We start from the raw sequence: 22,329 nt of genomic DNA, 5'->3' as shown, positions 1-22,329 counted from the left end.
CGATCATCTTGATCTAAATGTTCATTGCTCAATCGAACTTCAAGATGACTACTACTTTCAAAAAATAGAAAAGTTCATAATGGGTGAAAAAGCTAAATAATGTGCAATCAATGGCACACATTGCTTGTATTGGACAGTAATTCATCCATTAACACTGTAAGATTACACATAAAATACAAGCAACTGGCACCTAATTAAGTTCCTCTGATTTCCCTGATAAATTACTCAATCCTACAAAAAACCACCATCCTAGCAATGATTAACAAAGATGGAAATTCCACTTGTGCAGACTCAATTATCTGGACCTCAGTTACACAGATTCGCAATATCCGGACTGCCAACCCTGAGCAAATATCTTTGTAGTTTAGTCCATGCACATACAGACATGTCATGCTGGACTACCATCCTGCACCCTGTGCAGTCTCTGCCCCACCCATTTCATTACTGTTAGAGTTAGAGAGCTTGCTTTTAATTATAGTTTAAGACAGTTGCCAATCGATACTGTGCTGCACTGTGTTGCACCACGTCTATGCTTTTGAATGTCAGAGTTCAAGAGAGGAGTTATCTCTCAAAGATAAAATAAACATTACCAATTCATAAAAAAGGGAGGAACTGGTTGCAAGGCAGCCGATAAATGTGGCTACAATAAGAGAAGTTCTAATATAAACTTTGTATTGTTGATTTTTACAAAATAATCAACTGGGCAACTGATATCTATTCCTTCACTCCACGAAAAGACATTACAGTTAAATGGCAAGTAACAGATGGTAATACAGACTGAAATCTCATTATGGAATTCATGAATTGGAAATACAAAGTGAAAAAATTCAGCAGATGCAGCAAATTCTTTTAACTGTAATTTTAAAAAAGTGGACAAAAATGACTGATGTGGACTTTGTTTACAACACTGATGAAACCAAATTAAATTATAAAAAATTATTTTCAAAACCTTTAAATTCTTGGTGAGCTTGTTCAGCTCCACAATAAACTAGTAAAGAGCAAGTAACAATATTAGTTTGCACAAACACTACCGAGACCCATAAAATGCCTCTGCTCCCCCACCAGAAAATCAAAAGCTCCAGCCACCAGAAAATCAAAAGCTCCAGATACTTCAAAATATCAGAGTTCCTCCTCCTCATAGAAACCGAAGAAGCGCATGGATGAACACCGAAATCTTCACTGACTAGTATGACAACACTTATCCATGAAGTAAAAAAAAAATTGGCAGACGTGGAAATGTCTTGCTTTTACTGGATAAGGCACCAACAGCTGAACTGCTGGCAACAGAAAATGACATGTTTCCAGTAAAATTTTGCCTCCTAATGTGTCATTCTTGCTACAACCAATAGATCACAAGTGTTACTGAAACAGCAACACAAATTTACAAACATCTTTTATATAAAACTTCCTGGCAGATTAAAACTGTGTGCCCGACCGAGACTCTAACTCGGGACCTTTGCCTTTCATGGGCAAGTGCTCTACCATCTGAGCTACCGACTCACGCCCGGTACTCACAGCTTTACTGCTGTAAAGTTTGGAAGGTAGGGGACAAGATACTGGCAGAAGTAAAGCTGTGAGTACCGGGCGTGAGTCGTGCTTCGGTAGCTCAGATGGTAGAGCACTTCCCTGCGAAAGGCAAAGGTCCCGAGTTCGAGTCTCGGTCGGGCACACAGTTTTAATCTGCCAGGAAGTTTCATATCAGCGCACACTCCGCTGCAAAGTGAAAATCTCATTCTGGATCTTTTATATAGATTTACATAGATTTACATAGATTTTTTACATAGTACTTTTGTTATTTTTCCAGGCAAATGAATTTGAAGGAGTGTCATTACAGAGTTGAAGGTGCCTGGGATTTGATTGAAAGGAAGACTGAACAAAGCTTCAAACCAAATACAACAATGAAAGCATGAAAATTCAGTAACTGATACAAATGATTCTGTTTTGGAGGATGTAAATAAGCTACTGACACATGCTAATATGCTAGGAATGTCATGCTGATATGAAGAAGTGGCTCACTTGTGACACTAATGATTAAAGTTTTCAGATCATGTCGGATGATGACATTGTTGGAACGTATTGCATGCAGACAACAAGAAGTGTAAGAAAGAAAAAGAAAAAAATGAAAATGCAGAAAATGATTGAGACCATCTCGTGCAGAAGCACTTCAAGCCCTGGAAATAGCTTTCAAATGGTTTGAAAACTAACAGATTGATAGCAAATATTTTTAAAAATTAAACTCCAGTTACCCATTTCATGACCAAGGTTGCAATACTTCAGTAATTTTAAGAAAATGTGTACATAAATATGAAAATTTATCTCTAATCTAATAGACATTGATTTGTGTGATTTTTATCAGTTTGAATAATTTTTGTTGTTTTGAATAATCACCTAACATTGTGTATTAACCCTAGAAAGATAACCATATGACAACATACCCAAAAAAATAACCATACGCAGTCGATGCAGGTTACCTTTCTAGAGCTAATCATACAAAAGTCTTTCCTTAAAACATTCGATTATCCGGATTTTCAATTATCTGTATGCCCTATGACAAAAATTAGTCCAGTTAATCAAGTCGCTGCTGTATATGAAATATTTTAAATTATTTGTTGAAGTCCGCAACTGTGTTTCAGAAACACTATTTGAAACGCCAATGATTAAGCATAAATGATGCATAGGAGTAGGACACCAAATGCAGCAGCTGTAATGAGTAGCACAATACAGTCTCAACATTTTGTACGATTTGTTTCAGGTTAATACCAACCGTAGGCAGAGAACACAGCACCATACAATGCCGCTGTAGTCACCATATTACACTGGCTTCACTGTGCCGAGTTATTTCATGTATTGTTATCTCACATTACATCTGCTTTTGTACACAAAAGTTAACATGATACTTTCAGTGTTCTCTGCTAAGTCATTTTGGTTTGGCAGTGAAGGGAAGTTGTCTGTGCCAACAGTAAAGTATCTCCAATGTCAATCGATTCACATTGCCCCTATCAATCACTACTTTTGTGCCCTAAAGGAGTGCATGAACAATGTGAAAGCAACAATATTCCTTGAGTTAGTGACTTGATAATCTATTTTTTTACTCAACATGACTAATGAGAATTATCATTGCAGTGGTACCTGTGGCAAGAATTTAGGAGTACACTACAATTTCAAGCATAGGGGCCAAAGAAAAACATTTCAGTAACATTCAGTAATCAAGACTCAACCAAAAATTTTCCTCAAGTATATATATTCAATTAGAGAGGGCCAATCCACATTCTGACAGGACACAATCATTCATTCAAAATTTGTTTGACTGCCAGATGTGCACAATTTTGCATAAATTACAGTGTCAAAAGAACTGTTTTACATGAAAAAATGCAATCTCAAGAAATCTAAATGACAGACACTTACGAACAAGCCTGTGCTGGGACCAGAAATGTAACAAATCCATAATATTTTCTTTTGCAGGCATTCTTATCCACTATAACAACTGCATCCAGGACAACACCATATGTGTCAAAACATTCCTTTAACTCAGCCCGAGTCGTCTGAAATAAATGAGCTGTGTTACGGAGAATTAAAATATTTTTCCTTAATTTACAAAGTCATTTTGAATTCTTACTTACACCTGGACTAATGTTGCCAACAAAAATTTTCCGTATTGGACGTTCTGCATGGCCATTAGAAGCATCTTCACCACCTGAAAAAAAATTTCACCTATTTAATTTTTACGTACCTTTGTAGCTCTTTATGCACATACTCAGCAGAACACTAAAACAGAAACAGCTTATGATGTATCAATACTTAACATTTAGAAATCTAGGAAAGGAATTCATCTTTAAAGTGTCAAACAGTTCCGATTTTGTATGTTGTAAAGCACCAGAAATTTTAAGAAGCAGCACAATGATATTGAGAAATTAATCTACTCAGAAACCTACAATAGAAAATCCGTTAACAGTTTACTGCATTTTCTACGTACCATGCACGAATCTTCTATAAGTAAGTTGCTAATTATCCCGTATTTTGTGCATCTTTCTATCTAAGAACTTTCCATTATTGTTAAGATACAAACACCACTGCCGAATTATAAAATTAGCTTTTCAGATGACAGTAGTAAGTCAATGTGGAGTTCACTATGAAGTACAACAGGTTCTCATAAATCTGTGTTTCAATCATGTCATTACAACAGTATTGTCTCTGATAGTTAGAAGTATACAATTCATTGAGACTAAACTAAATGCTCTGAGAGGAAATTTGGTTAAGCTACAAACATTTGTAAATTTCTAAAACTGATCACAAAAATAAAACTATTTAGTCATTAAAATATAAGCACCTACAACTGGATGTAGAACCATTGTATACCCGTCCTTTTTCCCCCTAAGGTAAGTCTTTCCGCTCCCGGGATTGGAATGACTCCTTACCCTCTCCCTTAAAACCCACATCCTTTCGTCTTTCCCTCTCCTTCCCTCTTTCCTGATGAGGCAACAGTTTGTTGCGAAAGCTTGAATTTTGTGTGTATGTTTGTGTTTGTTTGTGTGTCTATCGACCTGCCAGCACTTTCATTTGGTAAGTCACATCATCTTTGTTTTTAGATATATATTTCCTACGTGGAATGTTTCCCTCCATTATATATATATATATATATATATATATATATATATATACACACACACACATAAACAAAGATGATGTTACTTACCATACGAAAGCGCTGGCAGGTCGATAGAAACACAAACAGACACATACATACACACAAAATTCAAGCTTTCGCAACAAACTGTTGCCTCATCAGGAAAGAGGGAAGGAGCGGGAAAGACTAAAGGAAGTGGGTTTTAAGGGAGAGGGTAAGGAGTCATTCCAATCCCGGGAGCGGAAAGACTTACCTTAGGGCGAAAAAAGGACGGGTATACACTCGCGCGCGTAGAGTAACTATATTATAAATGAGCATTTTGAGTATTTAAATTTCTTTCAGCACAATAACACACACACACACACACACACACACACACACACACACACACACACACACACACACACACACACACACATCCGTCCACACATATACAGACACAAGCAGACATATTTAAAGACAAAGAGTTTGGGCAGAGATGTCAGTCGAGGTGGAAGTGCAGAGGCAAAGATGTTGTTGAATGACAGGTGAGGTATGAGTGGCGGCAACTTGAAATTAGCGGAGATTGAGGCCTGGTGGATAACGGGAAGAGAGGATATATTGAAGAGCAAGTTCTCATCTCCGGAGTTCTGATAGGTTGGTGTTAGTGGGAAGTATCCAGATAACCCGGACGGTGTAACACTGTGCCAAGATGTGCTGGCCGTGCACCAAGGCATGTTTAGCCACAGGGTGATCCTCATCACCAACAAACACTGTCTGCCTGTGTCCATTCATGCGAATGGACAGTTTGTTGCTGGTCATTCCCACATAGAATGCGTCACAGTGTAGGCAGGTCAGTTGGTAGATCACGTGGGTGCTTTCACACGTGGCTCTGCCTTTGATCGTGTACACCTTCCGGGTTACAGGACTGGAGTAGGTGGTGGTGGGAGGGTGCATGGGACAGGTTTTACACCGGGGGCGGTTACAAGGGTAGGAGCCAGAGGGTAGGGAAGGTGGTTTGGGGATTTCATAGGGATGAACTAAGAGGTTACGAAGGTTAGGTGGACGGCGGAAAGACACTCTTGGTGGAGTGTCTCATTTGGTAAGTCACATCATCTTTGTTTTTAGATATATATTTCCTACGTAGAATGTTTCCCTCTATTATAACCATATCATATATATATAATCTCCTACTCCAGACATTATAATAAATTGTTAGTTTGGTTTAAGAACAGATCAATACGAAAACGAAACGAATGGGAACATAAATGTTACAAAGACTGTTACAGAAGTCACATTGACAAACACATTTAGAAAACTATCATGACTGACCATAAGTATTTATACGATAAAAATTGTTTTCTTATACGCCAAACTTATAACCCATGGTTTGTTACTTAACTATTACTTAGAAACAAATGTGTATTAGTACTGCTTAACACCCAAGAATTTCAAGCTTTCAACACACAAGAAGAATCAAGCAACAAAGGATGAAGTTAAAGACTGGAGTGTGGGGTGGGGGCACAACTGCTTGCTTCAAGGTAAATTGGTTGAGACAAGCTCTAGTGTTCCACAAAGGCAGTTAATTTATAGTACAACTCGCAAAATGTTATACAAATTTGACAAACTACTGCACTGGCTGAATCGATGTTAACCCTCTAATACGCGCACCTGCGAATAATGCCCACCAGCCACAAATACCATTTTTTGGTAGCATTCCATTGTTGTTTTACAATTGCAAGCCCATACCTATTCATTCATTACTGCTTCAGCTATCACAGTGATAAGTTTTGTCATTCTTCCAAGTAAGCAACAGTAATATAAAATAAGCAGCATACTTGGTCAGAAAAAATTTACGATTGCTACAGAAAATGACCCATATTCTGAGCTAGCAGGAAAGTCCCACAATGAAGCCACTGTCTATGAGATAATTAGTAACCAAGTAAGTGGCTGGCTGAGATCCGATGCAACTGTACTGTTTAATGCTTCAAGTGGGTCATTACCGTATGGTAACACACAGCATCAGAGTGATAATAAAAGATTATTTTATTACTATCCAATTAAAGAGTGATTTAGCTGATATAATGTATGTTCATTGTATCGTTTAATTAAACTAAGAATAAACTGTGATTCTGCTCATCCATGTTTACCTTGGTAACAAAGACAACTATTCTTTACCTGTGTACGAATTACACTAATGTTATGAAAAATGGCACATCTGCTCAATTACTAACAAATGCAGAGTTTCAACAGTCTAATATGTTACTTCTGTGTTACACAGCAAGTGATACCAATGCTACTCAAATGGCAGTGTGAACCACTTCTTGGTTTTATTTTTCATGTATTTCACAACTTATTAGCCTTATAGAGCCTAGGACTAACACCTAATCCCTTGTCTCAATGCCAGTTGAAATTATTTTACATAAATTTTACTTTTCTGTCCACTTAACACTACACAATAAATAAAAGGATTCATTTCAAGTGCGGTGTATATCACTATGTCATCTTTGTGGGCAAGCTTTTAGGTTTCTGTTAAACAGTTTACAGGTGTCAAGACTTCTACTTCACACATACAGGACAATCACAATGAATGGCCATAACTAATGGGTAACAACACACACAAAAACTACACATTTTCTTTTTATGTACTCCACCAGTGTTTTATATTAATTCCCTTTATCACACAGATAGCATATCTAAGCAATAATCCATACCACGTAATACATTCTGAAATGTAGAGTAACTATATTATAAATGAGCATTTTGAGTATTTAAATTTCTTTCAGCACAATAAGCACATACATAAGGTCCTTGCCATAACTGCACAAAAAGAAATCATCTGATGTCAAGTTCAAAGATATAGATGCCCAAGAACAGAACGGTGTTGACATGTCCAGTATAACAAACGCAACAGTTTGAAAGACATTCATTTAATAATGTGCAAACCTCTTCAACCCAATGTGGTGATTTTTCACCTTGCAGAAATACGACATTCTTGGCATGTAACAGCCATTGCTCAAGCTCGTCTAGGTAAATTATATAAACAAACACTTACTTCAATGAAGAAATTAGACCCTACAGTTTTTTTTGACTGCACAGAACACATTAAATTTCTGAGTCATGAAGGCCAGATTTGAATGCTGTGCCAGTTAACATTATCACAAGGTGGAAGATTGTTAACATTATCACAAGGTGGAAGATTGTTAACATTATCACAAGGTGGAAGATTGTTAACATTATCACAAGGTGGAAGATTGTTAACATTATCACAAGGTGGAAGATTGTTAACATTATCACAAGGTGGAAGATTGTTAACATTATCACAAGGTGGAAGATTGTTAACATTATCACAAGGTGGAAGATTGTTAACATTATCACAAGGTGGAAGATTGTTAACATTATCACAAGGTGGAAGATTGTTAACATTATCACAAGGTGGAAGACTGCGTTATCGCAAAAAACGAGGTGTGCTCCAAATGTTTCTCCCCTCATGGCTTCCAGTATTGCCATAAGATATGCTGACTCCAGATTCACTGCACATGTGCAGCTGTCAAAATTTTGAACCTTTGTATTCTTATTGCTACGCATTTAATAGTTAGGCAATTTGCAACTGCTACATCCAAGAACCTGACAATACTTTTTTTTTGTTTGTTTGTTTTTAATCAAATTTCTTGCACACTGATACAAGGGTGGTTTGAAAAGTTCTTGGAATCACAATGAGAGGTCAGCACTAGTGCAACAAGTTGTCCACATGATAATTCATTGGTCTGTTGCCTGTAAACACATGCCACGTCAGGGCTCTTGGAAGAGAGCTGTGGCAGTGACGTGGTTCTGTTGTTCCCGTGTAGGGATTTGCCAGATGGAAAGGGGTGGGAGGGGGGGGGGGGAAACCAAGATTCGAGCAGTGATTAAGTACTTCGTAAAGAAAGGTATGAAAGCAAAGGACATTCAAGCCGATTTCCAGAATACACTGGGAGGGGAGGGGGACTGCTCCTTCATATTCAACTATTGCCAAGTGGGTAAATGAATTTAAATTTGGTCGAGAAAGCTTAGATGATCATCCATGTGGTGGTTGGCCAAGATGTGTCACTACTCCAGAAATCATTGCAAAAGTGTACAAAATGGTCATGGACAAATTGCGTGAAACTGCTCACACTTGCCAGATGTCATCTGAAAGGGTACATCACATTTTAACTGAAGAGTTAGAAATGAAAAAATTATCTGCAAGATGGGTGCCACGATTCTTGACACTGGATCAAAAACACTTGAGAATGGACATATTGGAACAATGTTTTGCATGTTTTAGGAGAAACAGACCAGTTTGTGACCACAGATGAAACTTGGGTGCACTACTATACCCCAGAGACAAAAAAACGGTCAAAGCAGTGGAAACATACTGATTCTCTGCCACCAAAGAAAGCAAAGATGATTCCTTTGGCAGGAAAGGTCATGGCATCAGTGCTCTGGGATACAAAGGGGATTCTGTTTGTATATTATCTCCCCACTGGGCAATGAATTATTGGAGAATACTATGCTAACTTCATGGATAAATTGCAACAAAAGATACGCGAAAAAAGGCCATGTTTAACAAGGAAAAAAGTCCTCTTCCATCAAGACAATGGGTACCTGCACACACACATACTGTTGCCATGGCATAATTACACAAACTAAGGTATGAATTGTTGCCACACCCGCCCTAGTTTCAGCGATGTAAGTACTTCTATTCCGTTCCAAGAACTTTTCAAACCACCCTTGTATTTTCATATTTCATACTGAGAAAAAGTTACTGCAGCAAACAATGTCATTGCAAATTGATACTAATTTACTTCCTTTTTACCGATTCTCTCTCTCTCTATCTCTCTCTCTCTCTCTCTCTCGTGCGTGCATGTCCAAGTCTTTCTGCAATTCTGTATGATAGACTAATGATACTTTCCCATACACAACAGTAAGGTCAGTAAGTAATCTTTATGTCACTGCTACTCCCTAATAAATCATACATTGAAATCAAACGTTCTATTACACTTCTTTGGAGAAAACCTGAATGTTACTTTTGTTTTCAAAGAACAGTTACCATCCACTATTACACACAGATTTCTATCCATCAAATATTCCTCAAGCTACTCACACTTGCATGGAATCCATATGACTATAGATGCTGTCTAATCAAGTTACTGCACAGCACTCAGAATAACATTTCTGTACCTGTTTCACTTTCATTTATTCTTATTGTTTGTTGGCACAATGCTACACACAAAACCCACTCACAAAGATAAGGTACCATCAATTGCAATAACCTTTACACATATTGGAGAAACATTTTGTATGTTCTTATATTGTGTTGCTCGTAGTGATCAATCCACGTTCAAAAATGAATACTTCAGGTTACAGTACACAGCCAGTACACTCAATCTTTGTCAACTGCCTTCTTTTCCTCTGTTGAGAAACAGGATGAAATTTTTTTTCAGTACAGTGGTAGGATGCTATCTTCTGGAATTCTGAAAGCAGTATGCTGAGAAACAATTTACTGGAAAATCTCTTCCATTTCAGGGTAGCACTTGCACTTTGTCCCGTATTTGTTGGGTATACTCCAATCTGTCTTTCCTCATAATTTTTACCTTATACACCTCTCTCGTTCTGTATTAGTTCACCTAATTTCAACATCCGTCCACAGCACATCTCATATCTTAGAAACTCTTCTTTGCCAGTTTTCCCACAGTTAGCAGTTCACTACCATACATTCTGTACTTCAAATGAATTCTCCAAAATTTCTTCCACAACTTAAGACTTTTATTCCACTGGTCAGCTACGCCTTCTCTGCTTGGGCTAGCCTGCTTTTTATTTGCTTCTTGCTTTCTTTGTCCATGTGTTTTGCTTCCAAAGTAGCAAAAATTCCTGATTTTGTGATCACAAATTTTGATATTGACCCATTATTGCCTAGCTTCACATTAATAGTATAAGTGGCAAGACTGGACTATTACTGGTTTTTAGGCGAACTATCAATTACAAATTCTGTTATACTTATTTAAGGATGGTTAACAGCTGCTCTTTCATTTTTGTGTTAGTAGTCTTAATAAGTAGTCCACTACTGTGAACAGTAAGCAGTTTAATTTAAAACAATTTCTGCAGCCTGACACCACACTATAGATTTCATGTATGTAAACAAAATATTTTATCATTAAGGTTCAAAAATTTTTAGTAGATCCTTAACAACCTACCAACCTCATGCCTTTTACTGAAATTGCAGGGACATGCTAAATTTTCAGTATTACTTTTACATAACTGAGCACTAATGAGTTATTTCCACAACCTATTTAAAAGATTGTTAATTTTTTGTAGAGATTTTGAGGACTCAGTTGCAGAGAGAAAATCATGTCACCCAAAACTGTCCCCTTCCAGAGAAGGAAATAGAAAAAGATGAAAGAATTACTATTTTTTCTGCCATACGAAATAGCACAAAAACTCCATTGTTTCTGCAGCATCAAATACAACATGATTGAACCCAGCAACTAATCTCAAAATACATTATCAATGATCAAGGAAACTAACTCCCTCAAAACTCCATCCTGACAATACAACAAGCAGATGCATGGAACTGATTGATTGGATCTAAATGTTAGTCAGCATGGTGATAAATACCCACAGCACAAAATGAAACTGACCTCTTTTCAGTAGGATATTGGACATGCCTGGATACTCTACCACAAAACTGGAAATGCAAACAGGGATAATGCGATTGTACTTTAGGTATGCAATACCACCAGAAGAACCTGTACAAACACCACACAACAGTACAGTAGTAGATTGGGTTCAAATCGATAGTATGAACCACCTGACTGCGAAAATCAAAAACACAAAAGAAGAATGTGTTGAAACAAAACTGTATTACATCAGCATGTACTTAATGCAAGAAATGTGATGTAGGACTTTATAATGAATGTTTTGCACCTTGTCATAGGATGTAATGTATTATTTTTGCTTTTGATTTGTAATTTGTAAAAACGTTAGAATGTGGTGACCTAAGTGACAAAGCCCGAAGAAAACGGGAATTTAAAGACAGAAACCGAAAGAAGATATTAGGCATTACCAAAGCCTAACAAGATATGAGAGCTGTTTCCAGTAATCGTTTTGAGCCCAATAAACCAATGGAAGAAAGTTGCGAGTGCAACGCAGTAGAATACGTGGGAAAGTACTTGCGGAGAAAACTGGAGAGAAGACCTCAACTTTTTGACTAAGAAGATTGGGTGTGGAGAGTAAGCAGTCTTCACACATGTACATCATGCCAACACCGACACAGTAAGCAGCCACCAACACCGACCGCACCAGCTTTTGCTCACCGGTGCTGACTCCGCATCCACTCGCAGCCGCCGACGCTGAAACCAACATTCGACACCGCCAGTGCCAGTGCCATCCACTGGTGCTGATTACATATTCGCTCACCAATGCAGCTAGAACTACACCAGCTGAGCGAAAACCAATAATTATTTGGTAAAAGTTGAGGGGACGGCTGAATAACAAACTTATTATAGTTATTGTACTCAGTGGTGACTATTCTTTTAGATGATTACTAGGTCTAAGATCAATAAAATTATGGATCAAGGACAGAAACTTCAGGATCAGCCATGGCCATGACAGTGAGTAGGGACATGCCAGACTTTAGGTTAGGATACACCAAAACACATCTACACACATACAAAGATACACTTAAACACAGACAGGAGAAATACAAATTAGAGACACCTGAAGTGATGTCAGAACCACCAAATGATGTAGGGGAATAAAGATAAATGTACATCTGAGCAAATGCACATATTCCATTGTTGATATGTTACGGTTCTGCATCTTTTTTTGTCACTCTCAAATGTATATTTACATGTATACATATTGTGACTTACCAAACGAGAAAGCGCTGGTAGATAGACAATAAAAAACACACATACAAATTTCAAGCTTTCACAACCCATGGTTGCTTCATCAGGAAATAGGGAAAGATGAAAGGATGTGGGTTTTAAGGGAGAGGGTAAGGAGTCATTCCAATCCCAGGAGCAGAAAGGCTTACCTTAGGGGGAAAAGGGACAGGTATACACTCGCACATATGTGCGGATGGATGTGTGTGTGTGTGTGTGTGTGTGTGTGTGTGTGTGTGTGTGTGTGCCATCACTTTCTCGTTTGGTAAGCCACAGCATCTTTGTTTTTAATATATTTTTCCCATGTGGAATGTTTCTTTCTATTATATTTGCATGTATATAAAGACAGAATAATAACAATCAACGCACATGCCTTGATAGTCCTTTGAGAAAAGGCACAGTACCTACTGGGAGTTGGTAAATACAGAGACATAGCATCTGCTACGTGTGGCCACGATATCTGTCTATATAGTAGGAGTGAGGAGTGAAAGAACTCTTGGGTATTAGAGGGAGTATTGGAAAGTGGAGTTAAGGTGTAAAGTAGATTTGTAATTTTACAAGAGAATATTCAACTCTTTCGTGACAAGCAAGGTAGCTCCCTCGTCGGTCAGACAGTAACCCAAAAAGACGATCGACATAGCTCCTACGTCGGCCGATTATCAGCGATGTTAACGACTCCCAGCGCATGACTTTCATATTCTGTAGGTTTATAAGTACTCTCTGGTTATCCTAGTACCAAGAAAAAAAATTATAGATGGCAACACATGTCACTGTTGGATGTGGTACAGGAGTATATTTTGAGTCATTTGCTTTGCCACGTTCACGCTCGACTTACAACAGTTATAAACTTTAGATTGTTGTCGGCTGATAGCTTTGCGCTTTATTTTCGTCATGGCCTTGCGAGATGAAGAAATAGAGTTTTTATTGAACAATAGTGGTTCAGAATTAGATGAAGAAATGGCAGATTTTGACATTAGTGATGGTAAGCTATTTTTTGCCCAAATTTTCCGTAATTCTGTGGTTTGATTCCTGGTCAGAAAAAAGATAGTTTTTACAAATTTTCTTATAGATGAAAATGATCCCTCGGACGGAGAACCGTCAGGAAGACCCTGAAGATGAGGCTGTTGACATCATTGTCACAACAAACAACTGGTCATTGCAATTTGCCACATTCTTCTGGCCAGTGGACTGATGACGATACAATCACTCCCCAGCTTCCTGTTTTTTCTGAATCCTGTGGAATTCAAGATGGGATTGACCAACAGTGTGAGTGTTTCACGTACTTTTTCGATGAAGAACTGGTGAGACTGATCAAAAGAGAGACAAACCGCTACGCTAGAACAACAATAGAGACACTAAGTGCTACATGAAAACTGAAGCCTCAGTCAGGCTGGCGTAAGCGGACAACAATGAAACTCAGTGAACTGCATAAATTTTTTGGTATTATTTTGCATATGTGCCTAGTCAAGAAACCAGAACTGACTACTGGCCAACAAATCCCGTGTTGCAGTCCTCATTTGCGGCAAAGTGTCTGCCAAGAGATAGATTTTTGTCAATTCTACAAATGTTACATCTCTTAGATAACGCAACATATATTCCTAAAAACCAGGTAGGTCGCGATCCTATTCATAAGATAAGACCTATATTCGACAGATGTGTGACCCAAAGTGGAAAGGCTTACAAGCCAGGTGAAAATATTACTATAGATGAACGAATTTGCCCTTTTCGTGGTAGACAGTTTTAGAGTGTATATGAAGAATAAGCCTAATAAATGTGGCATAAAATTTTTTACGCTATGTGAAAGTGGGTACGTCCTAAACTGTGAAATTTATTCTGGGAAACAGTCTAATGCCGATAACAGCATTTTACACATTGTAGACAGGTTGTGTCATTCGTTTCATAATAAAGGTCACACATTATACATGCACCGATTTTACACCAGCCCTGATTTACTGGATTACTTGTGGGGGAAAGAACTAAGGCAGTTGGTACTGTGGAGAAAAATAGAAAAGGACTACCAAGCAATCTTGTTGGTCAGAAATTGAAAAAAAAAAAAAAATGGACTTTCGTTTCGCAGGCGAGATCACTTACTGTTTGTAAAATGGAAGGACAACAGACTTTTTTCTTTTGACAACAAAGCATAAAATGACGGCAACAAATGTCATTGTAAAAACTAAATTTGGAATGGTGGAAAAAATAAAGCCAGACTGTGTTTTGGACTACAATAGTAAAAAAGCTGGTGTGGATCAAAGCGACCAGCTAATGGCATACTATCCTTTTGAACGAAAACAAAGTGGTGGAAAGTTCTTTTTCACATTTTCATGCTCATGACTAAATTCATACATTTTGTACAAAACTAATGTAAATGTTTATTTCTTTGCAGTACTCTGAAGGGAATGGACATAGTTTTTAAATGCAAAAGAGCAATCTATTTTCCGTGGTATAGAATCTGCTGTAGAAAATTCAGAAAAACTGAAATCACTCAGTACCAGCTGGTTGAGCATCCACACTCGTGCTCAGCCCTCAAAGTGTTAAGAATAGTATACATGAAGATGTATGCTAGGGCAATGAACCAGGAGGCCTACTCAAGGATATGGAGGGCGCACTTGACATTTATTGGATGAGAAAACGGGCGGATACGCAGACCTACAAAAGGTTGACCTATACGGCACGGACAGGGCACCACGAAGGGGATTTACCAGTACCATAGGAGGATAGAAATAAGAAAGGGGAATACCTACCAAAACGGATCAACCCATGTAGGATATAGGTACTGCTCCTAAATGAAAAAGGGCAGTATCTTGAAAAAAGTCACGTGTTTTAACGTTTAAAAGAAACAGTCTAGTAAGTTGAATTCTATGCACCAATAGCCTTATTTACAAGTGTCAGAAGAAGTGAACACTTATTCTACCCAGAGTTCCTCCAGATAACAATAAGTAATGAGTAAGTACATACTTAGGGGAAGTAGTACGGGAAATAAGAAGAAAGCAGTAGAGTATTCATGAGTTACCTACATCTGAAATTCACAACTGGGCGAGGAATAGAAAACAAAAATTTGGTACTCACGAATTTTTTGTGATTGAAAACAGCTTACTCCAACATGGATTGAAAGGTTTACATTTTATAATTGTGGTAAAAAAGGCATGGTTATTAGTAGAAAAAGATATCTTGTGCGAGATTATTGTACACAATGAATACGTATACAATATTGCATGCTCGATTTAAGGGGAGGGATATGTAGTGCCTCAAGAATTTCTGTGTAAATTCTAGAAACACTGCCTTCCACAGTCTAGCACCCGATATTTTAGGTACGAGTGCGGGAGAGAGAGAACGTTTCTACTGATCCACCTGTTTCTAAGTGCAGGTCGGAAGTTTGTTATTAGAAGACTACGAGGGGCGAACGACAAGTGTTTGCTGCCAGCGCCACCGAAGATGTGATGAAAATCCAAGGAATAATTATGTAGTATTCTTTGGTGTGTTAGTGTGTGTTGATTGAAAAAAAGCTAATGAACAATTGAATATAGATTTCTATACACATTCATGTGTTGACTCGTTTGAGACTTATCTTACTTCACGTCTTAGCTCTGCATGAGGCAGGACGCATGTGACGTCCATAAATTATTGGATTGTTACTGTGATATTGAACTTGTGTTCTATCGAGTTTTACGCTTAAAGACAAGTTGGCTTGCCAGAGTTTAATTACGTATGTCAAAAAGAGTAAATGTTGCTTTGTGTTGAGAGATGAAAATATACCAAGAATGAAAAAGTGTTCCACAAGTACACAAATTATTTCAAGAATAGAGCAGTAGCTTAAATTCCTATAATCCACTATAGGCTTCGGAGAAGAAGGTTTTGGGAGATCAACGTAGCTGCCTACCCAGAGAAGAGAATCGGCTGCACACACTACGTAAGTCAACTGCGAGAGACGTGAGAGTCTTGCACCTCAGTACCACACTGTCTTGCGTCGTCCGAAAAACGTTATAACACAAAAAACACACCTTTCGTTCCCATCATACCTCAAGGCAAGCAATGACAACATTCCTCCAAGAACAGTGTTAAGTACTCCATTGGCACTATTCTAGACTTACCATTTCCCTGCAATAGCTACAAAATCTAACTTCTTATAAACATCCAGAATCCCAGGTCAGTCAGTCCCTCTCATCCCGTCTGGTAAGTCTCCCCCAACCAATGGTTCTAGGTGACTTCTGAACTGTACCCTCTTTCCTAAACCTCTCTAGTCTTCTTTCTTCACCCTTCTTCCTTCCCCTACAACTTTTCTGCAAGAAGGAGCCACTGGCTCCTAAAGCTTGTAAAAGTTCAACCTTTTTGTGCATGTGTTCTCCTGCAGCCACATGGTGAGTAGATTTTTTGTCTATCCATATACATTATATTGTACATAATTTTCACTGTTATAAACTTTACAATTTAACTTCACTGTCTAAGTAGTGGAGATAATGGTAATAAAATTGTTGCGTATCAGCTGTAGCACTCAGCACATACATAGCTGGCAGGTTTTACGTAACCATCACATTGCGTAAATTTTGGCAAAGTTCACACCAGTTTATTTGACATTGTCTGGACTAGATTGATGTTACACAGCATTATTAGTATGTCTACTGTGTAAAGCAGTTGATGCACTAGTTTCATTGGTTTAAGGTATATCATACTTAGTGTTAGCATAGTTTGCTGTTTATGTGAGTGTACTGATGAAAATTTGTGTAAATGAGTTGCTAAGGTCCATGGGGAATTAACCATTGTTGGTTCCTTTTAAAGTGAGAAAGGCAGCATCACCGTCGCCATAGGGGCCACGCCCAAAAGCTGTGCAACAGCAGCCACAGGTGGGTCTCTACATCTATACTCTGCAAACCGCCATGAGGTGTGTAGAGAGAGTACATCACATTGTATGAGTTATTAGGATTTCTTCATGTTCTGCAGGAAGAACGGACAATAGGAAGACTGACTGACTGAATGCCTCTGTGCATGCATTAATTATTCTAATCTTATCCTCACGGTCCCTATGTGAGCGATAAATAAGGAGTTGTTCTATATTCCTACAGTAATAATTTATAGCTGGTTCTTGAAACTTTGTTAACAGACACTCTCAGGATAGTTTATGTCTATCTTCAGAGTCTTCCAGTTCAGTTCCTTCAGTATCTCTGCAGACACTCCTATGGATTAAAAAAACCTGAGACCATTCATTCATGCTGCCCTTCTCTGTATACATTCAACATCCCCATTAGTCCTTTCTGGTACAGGTTCCACACACTTGAGTAATATTCTAGAACCAGTCATTAGTGATTTGTAAGCAATGCCCTTTGTAGACTAACTGCATTTCCCCAGTATTCTACCTATAAACCAAAGGCTACCACCTACTTTACCCACGACTGAAGCTATGTGATCATTCCTTTTCATATCCCTAACCAAGTGTTACGCCCAGGTATTTGTATGAGTTGGCAGATTCCAACAGTGGCTTACTGAAAGTCATAAGATATCATACTTTTAACAATAAGCACATATGCTGTACCGAGTCAGTTACCATAGGTTCCCAAGCCTTATGATACATTTTTGTCATGGGCTAAAGTTAAACAGAGACATCTTAGAATCTTAGGCTTATGTTTACTTCAAGCTGTTTTAACTACCGACAGGTGCCAATTTGCTGTAAAATGTTATAAGAAAAACTTTACCACCAGACCGATGTCACGGATTGGATTATTTGGGAAGAAATTTTGCTAAGACAGAAACCAAAAAAAATTACACTTTTCAAATATGATTACCTCAGATTATTAGAGCCACAAAAAGAACTATTTTTATTGGCTTCCTTATTCCATTTCATTTTATAAAAGAATTTTGTGGAGTTTGAACACTAGAGATGTTTAAAATAAAACAGCACTTATAACTCAAGATCATTTCCTAGTCATCAGGACTTTGGTATCTTTCACAGAGAGCACTAAAAAATTTTACAATTTAATAAACAGTGCCAGATTTCAGTACCAGTGGTTATCAGGGGCCCATTTTCAGTGCACCTCCCCCTTATTTTTTGGGCCTTACATGCTCTCATTGAAAAACCAGATCCTGCTTTTCAGGTGGTTTAGAACACGGTCTTCCTCATGAACATAGTTCAAAAGGGTTTGTAGGAGACTTTAGTAAAAATGGGCCAAAAACAGCCATTTTTTAACATTTTTACAAAAATCACCTTTGCCCTCAATTTTTAAACTATTCAAAAGCAGCAAGAGACAAACGTTGTATCTTAACAATTAAGTACTTGTATTGGTAAATTATTACATGCAAAGTTTCATGATTATCCCCAGTTTCTTCCAGAGATACAAGAATCTAAAACTTCACATTTTTCAGACTTTTTCAGCTGAATTTGCTTAAAATTATTCATACAAAAACTGCCCAGGAAACTTTTCTTTTCACTACTTAGCTTAACGAAACATAAATGTTGTACAAGATGGCATAGCTTTGTTTCATTCAAGAGAACACTGCCAGAGACACAATGTTGCCAAAAACTCGTGGGTGCATTATTGATAGCTGTGCTATGGGCATCAAGCAAATAACTATCTCTGGAATTACTGAATTAATGATCATGAAACTATACCAGTGTTCATTGGGAACCTGTGTGAATGTTCCCACAAAATGTCATCAAAATCAGTGATGTGAGAACTTCTCAAATTAGACCACTTGGGATGGAATGGCCCAGCCTTGTGATCAATCAACTTACCTGCAACCATGCGCTGGACAACTGTAGCTGCCTGCCCACATGAATTACCACCACCAAACTACAGCCAATAGACAACTGGACTACTCAGTTACTGACCATGCCACCCAACATATGCTAACACATCTGGCTAATCTTCTGGCTGCACTGAACTCCACAGTCAAGTACTCAGCCTGAAACATACCCTTTGTTGCCATAAACCACCTGGCCTCTAACTTCAATAGTCTGTCCTCTACTCATCTACCCTCTTCCATGCTGCCTCTTCAGTACCACACAGCTACATCGTGTATTCCGCTTCTCTCCTCCTCACCCCCCCCCCCCCCCCCCTCCGCACAGCTTCTCATTTTAAACTGAGCAGCCCTATCCCATCCCCACCATATCCTCAAACACTATATTGCTGCACACAACAGTTGCAGTTGGGACTTGGCATCCACACTGGCCATGGTTCGTTGGGCGTCTTCTAAACAAGACTTTGCCCTAAAGCTAAAGCAGTCTTTGTTGAGCCTGTCTGCAACAAGTCATTTTTACATTGAGTAGCAATCTACCCTTTTCCTAACATTGCTGATATACCAACCTTGAGTTTCCACTGTTTGTTTGAAATTTGAAAGACTGGAATGTAAATGGGACTCTGGAGGGGCCAAGGTAAAGATTTGCTCCAAACTTGGTGTAAAACATCAAAACTGGGTACAATCCCTTGCTAGAAGGCAAACCGTCACGAGAATACCACAGGGCCTAATCGCTCGTTGCCGATTATAAAAACATCTTTCCACTGATAGCTGATCCATGGTATGGTATGCAGGTGTGTACAGCATGGACAGCGTATTATAGTCATGTCACATCATGAAGAGGAGTGACGCAAAGCAGCAACTAACTAGTCACAGCTAAAAGGCTCAGTATGGGGCTACAGAAAATTAATATGATCTTGGCACAAAAGCTGTAAGATTATTAAAACCTGAGAGAAAAACCAAACTATGGGGTGATTCTTTTAATACAGAGATTATGCCAATGCCAGAGCTTATAGTTAACAAGAAAGACTATATAGCTTCACATGCAAAACCTAAGGGTCTACATTAAACATTTTGATTATAGAACAGATTGATACAGGTCATAAGCGCCATGCCCCACAAACACAAAGTGTAATATGCACCATCAACCTCTGACACTATGTAAGGTTGCATCAAGTCTCCTTTGTGATACATGTTAGAACACCTTGATTACATGAAGGTAGACAAACAACAGCACTTCAGCTAATATAAAGTTCTACACCATTACACACACAAAGTTGAGAAGCATCATGTCTATTACACATTAATATGGAATTTAAATGAATAAAATATGCAACCATTATAAATGTTTTTTTGCAATTCAAAAATTTAAAGTTCTATGGTCAAAATTTGGTTTCACAAGATTGGTAAAGCAACAACTGTGATACCAAGCTAGGCGCCACTGATTCCCCTCTAATAAAATTAAACCCAATGTCCACTACCCCTATTTTATAAAATAATAAAATTCGTAAATATAAGTGAAAAATTTACAGAAAAAAATTAATTCTATGTGCATCCCTAGAAAGGTTGTCTGAAGTGCAAGGTCAAAATCTATACTCCACTAACGTATTAAATTACGATGTGTGCGACTAAAAAATACTTACTCTCAGACGTAACAGGTGAGTGGGGAAACATTGCGGCTGCCATTGCCACCACCAAATCCTCCATTTTCACTTCTAGCTCCTAAAAAAGGGCAAAAAATGTTTTTCATGATCCAGTCAATTTAGAAATCTAAAAACGCAAAAATTAAATTTTATTAATTAACATATTCTGATGATAATATCATTGCATTAAACAGTTACGGTACATAAACACTAACATTACGATAGCCATAAAATAGGGTCCAGATGGTTTACAAAGCAGAAGAGTACTTTTGACAATACACACACATCTGTTACGTACTGTTTCACGAACGAAACTGAATAACGAAAAGAATTCGTCGCGGCGTTTGAAACGCACAAACGGTCATTCGCAACCATTTGTAACCCATCGGCTATACCGCTTCAGCTTGAAGATCTGTTCCTTATACGATTAGAAAACTGGGCGTATGCTACACTATTTTAAGTATATTACCATCACATTTACCGGCTTCATCAATGGCACACCTAAACTTATAAATGAAATATTCCAAATTGTCATACTTTATGACAAGAATAGCCATTATTTTAGGCAGCCTGTATCCCTCATAATTTTTAACACTCCCATGTTTGCTACATCATTTATATTTTATTGTTTGTGTGAAACAAACTTCATAGATACCAATAAATATGGAAATTTTGACAAAATCTACCAATTTATCAAAAGCATAGAGGCTTACACACAGTCACAAGAACTCCGTCGGATAACGATATTAGTGAACTATACTCGGCACCCACCATCCCAGCAACATCCAGCACTAGAGACTCTAAGTGTGGCCTATCGATTTAGATAAATGTATTCTATCACTAGCACTTTTAGAGTAGCTCATTTACTAGGACCTAGTACTGTTCCATGGGAGTCAAATTGATAATATTGTACTGATGAACGCCCGAAGACGCAACACTTCCATTCTCTCTTAACAGAAAATCGTTACAGGACAAAAAGAATTCAGTTCACAGAGAACACAGTTCACCACAGCTCGATACTTCAGAATCGAAACAGTAAGTTGAATCGACCTGATGACGTCCACAAGGAATGGTAACAACAACCACATTAGACAGAGCATTCCACTACGATAGTGGGTGTCATTGTTGTTTACATGGACTTGCTTGTTAAAAAAAATAGCAACCTATTCACAACGTTGAAATGAAATTTAGCTCAAAACAACACACGGACAGTTCAGTCGCCTTAGAATATCCCAAATGTGTCAACAATAGCACGTTTCTATGGAAAAATTGTTTCCGCCAAATTTCTTAAACTTTATAGTGCAATTCGAGTCACAGGGTTGAGTTCGAGGCTGTGTGGGAGGAGATAAGTAAGAACAATGAACTCCAAATTCCACACAATGAGCAGTTAAACTGAAAAATACGTGTCACTTCTTATGACATATAAATGGATTATTCATTACTAATTCAGTGCTAC

The 22,329-nt window shown here is 38.1% G+C and overlaps 1 protein-coding gene across 6 annotated transcripts in view; it reads right to left on the bottom strand.

The window, feature by feature from the left end:
* LOC126412165 (F-box/LRR-repeat protein 7-like) overlaps window positions 1–21,856 on the bottom strand; it is an 89,007-nt gene extending 67,151 nt beyond the window's left edge. The window contains exons 1-4 of one of the 6 annotated variants that reach the window (XM_050081636.1): window positions 21,747–21,856; window positions 20,874–20,952; window positions 3,621–3,694; window positions 3,406–3,542 (exon numbers count right to left, since the gene is read on the bottom strand). In XM_050081636.1, coding sequence (XP_049937593.1) covers window positions 3,406–3,542; window positions 3,621–3,694; window positions 20,874–20,937 — 275 coding nt within the window. In that variant the 5' untranslated portion in view covers window positions 20,938–20,952; window positions 21,747–21,856. Of the gene's footprint in view, window positions 1–3,405; window positions 3,543–3,620; window positions 3,695–20,873; window positions 20,953–21,088 lie in introns of those variants that run through there. The other 5 variants (XM_050081633.1, XM_050081634.1, XM_050081635.1 and 2 more) reach the window with 5 other exon arrangements.
* Window positions 21,857–22,329: the final 473 nt, after the last annotated feature.

The sequence above is a fragment of the Schistocerca serialis genome, chromosome 7, assembly GCF_023864345.2.
Source record: "Schistocerca serialis cubense isolate TAMUIC-IGC-003099 chromosome 7, iqSchSeri2.2, whole genome shotgun sequence".
Taxonomy (NCBI): Eukaryota; Metazoa; Arthropoda; class Insecta; order Orthoptera; family Acrididae; genus Schistocerca; species Schistocerca serialis.
The sequence above is the reverse complement of the archived record's forward strand: the minus strand, read 5'-3'. Positions and strand labels throughout refer to the sequence as shown.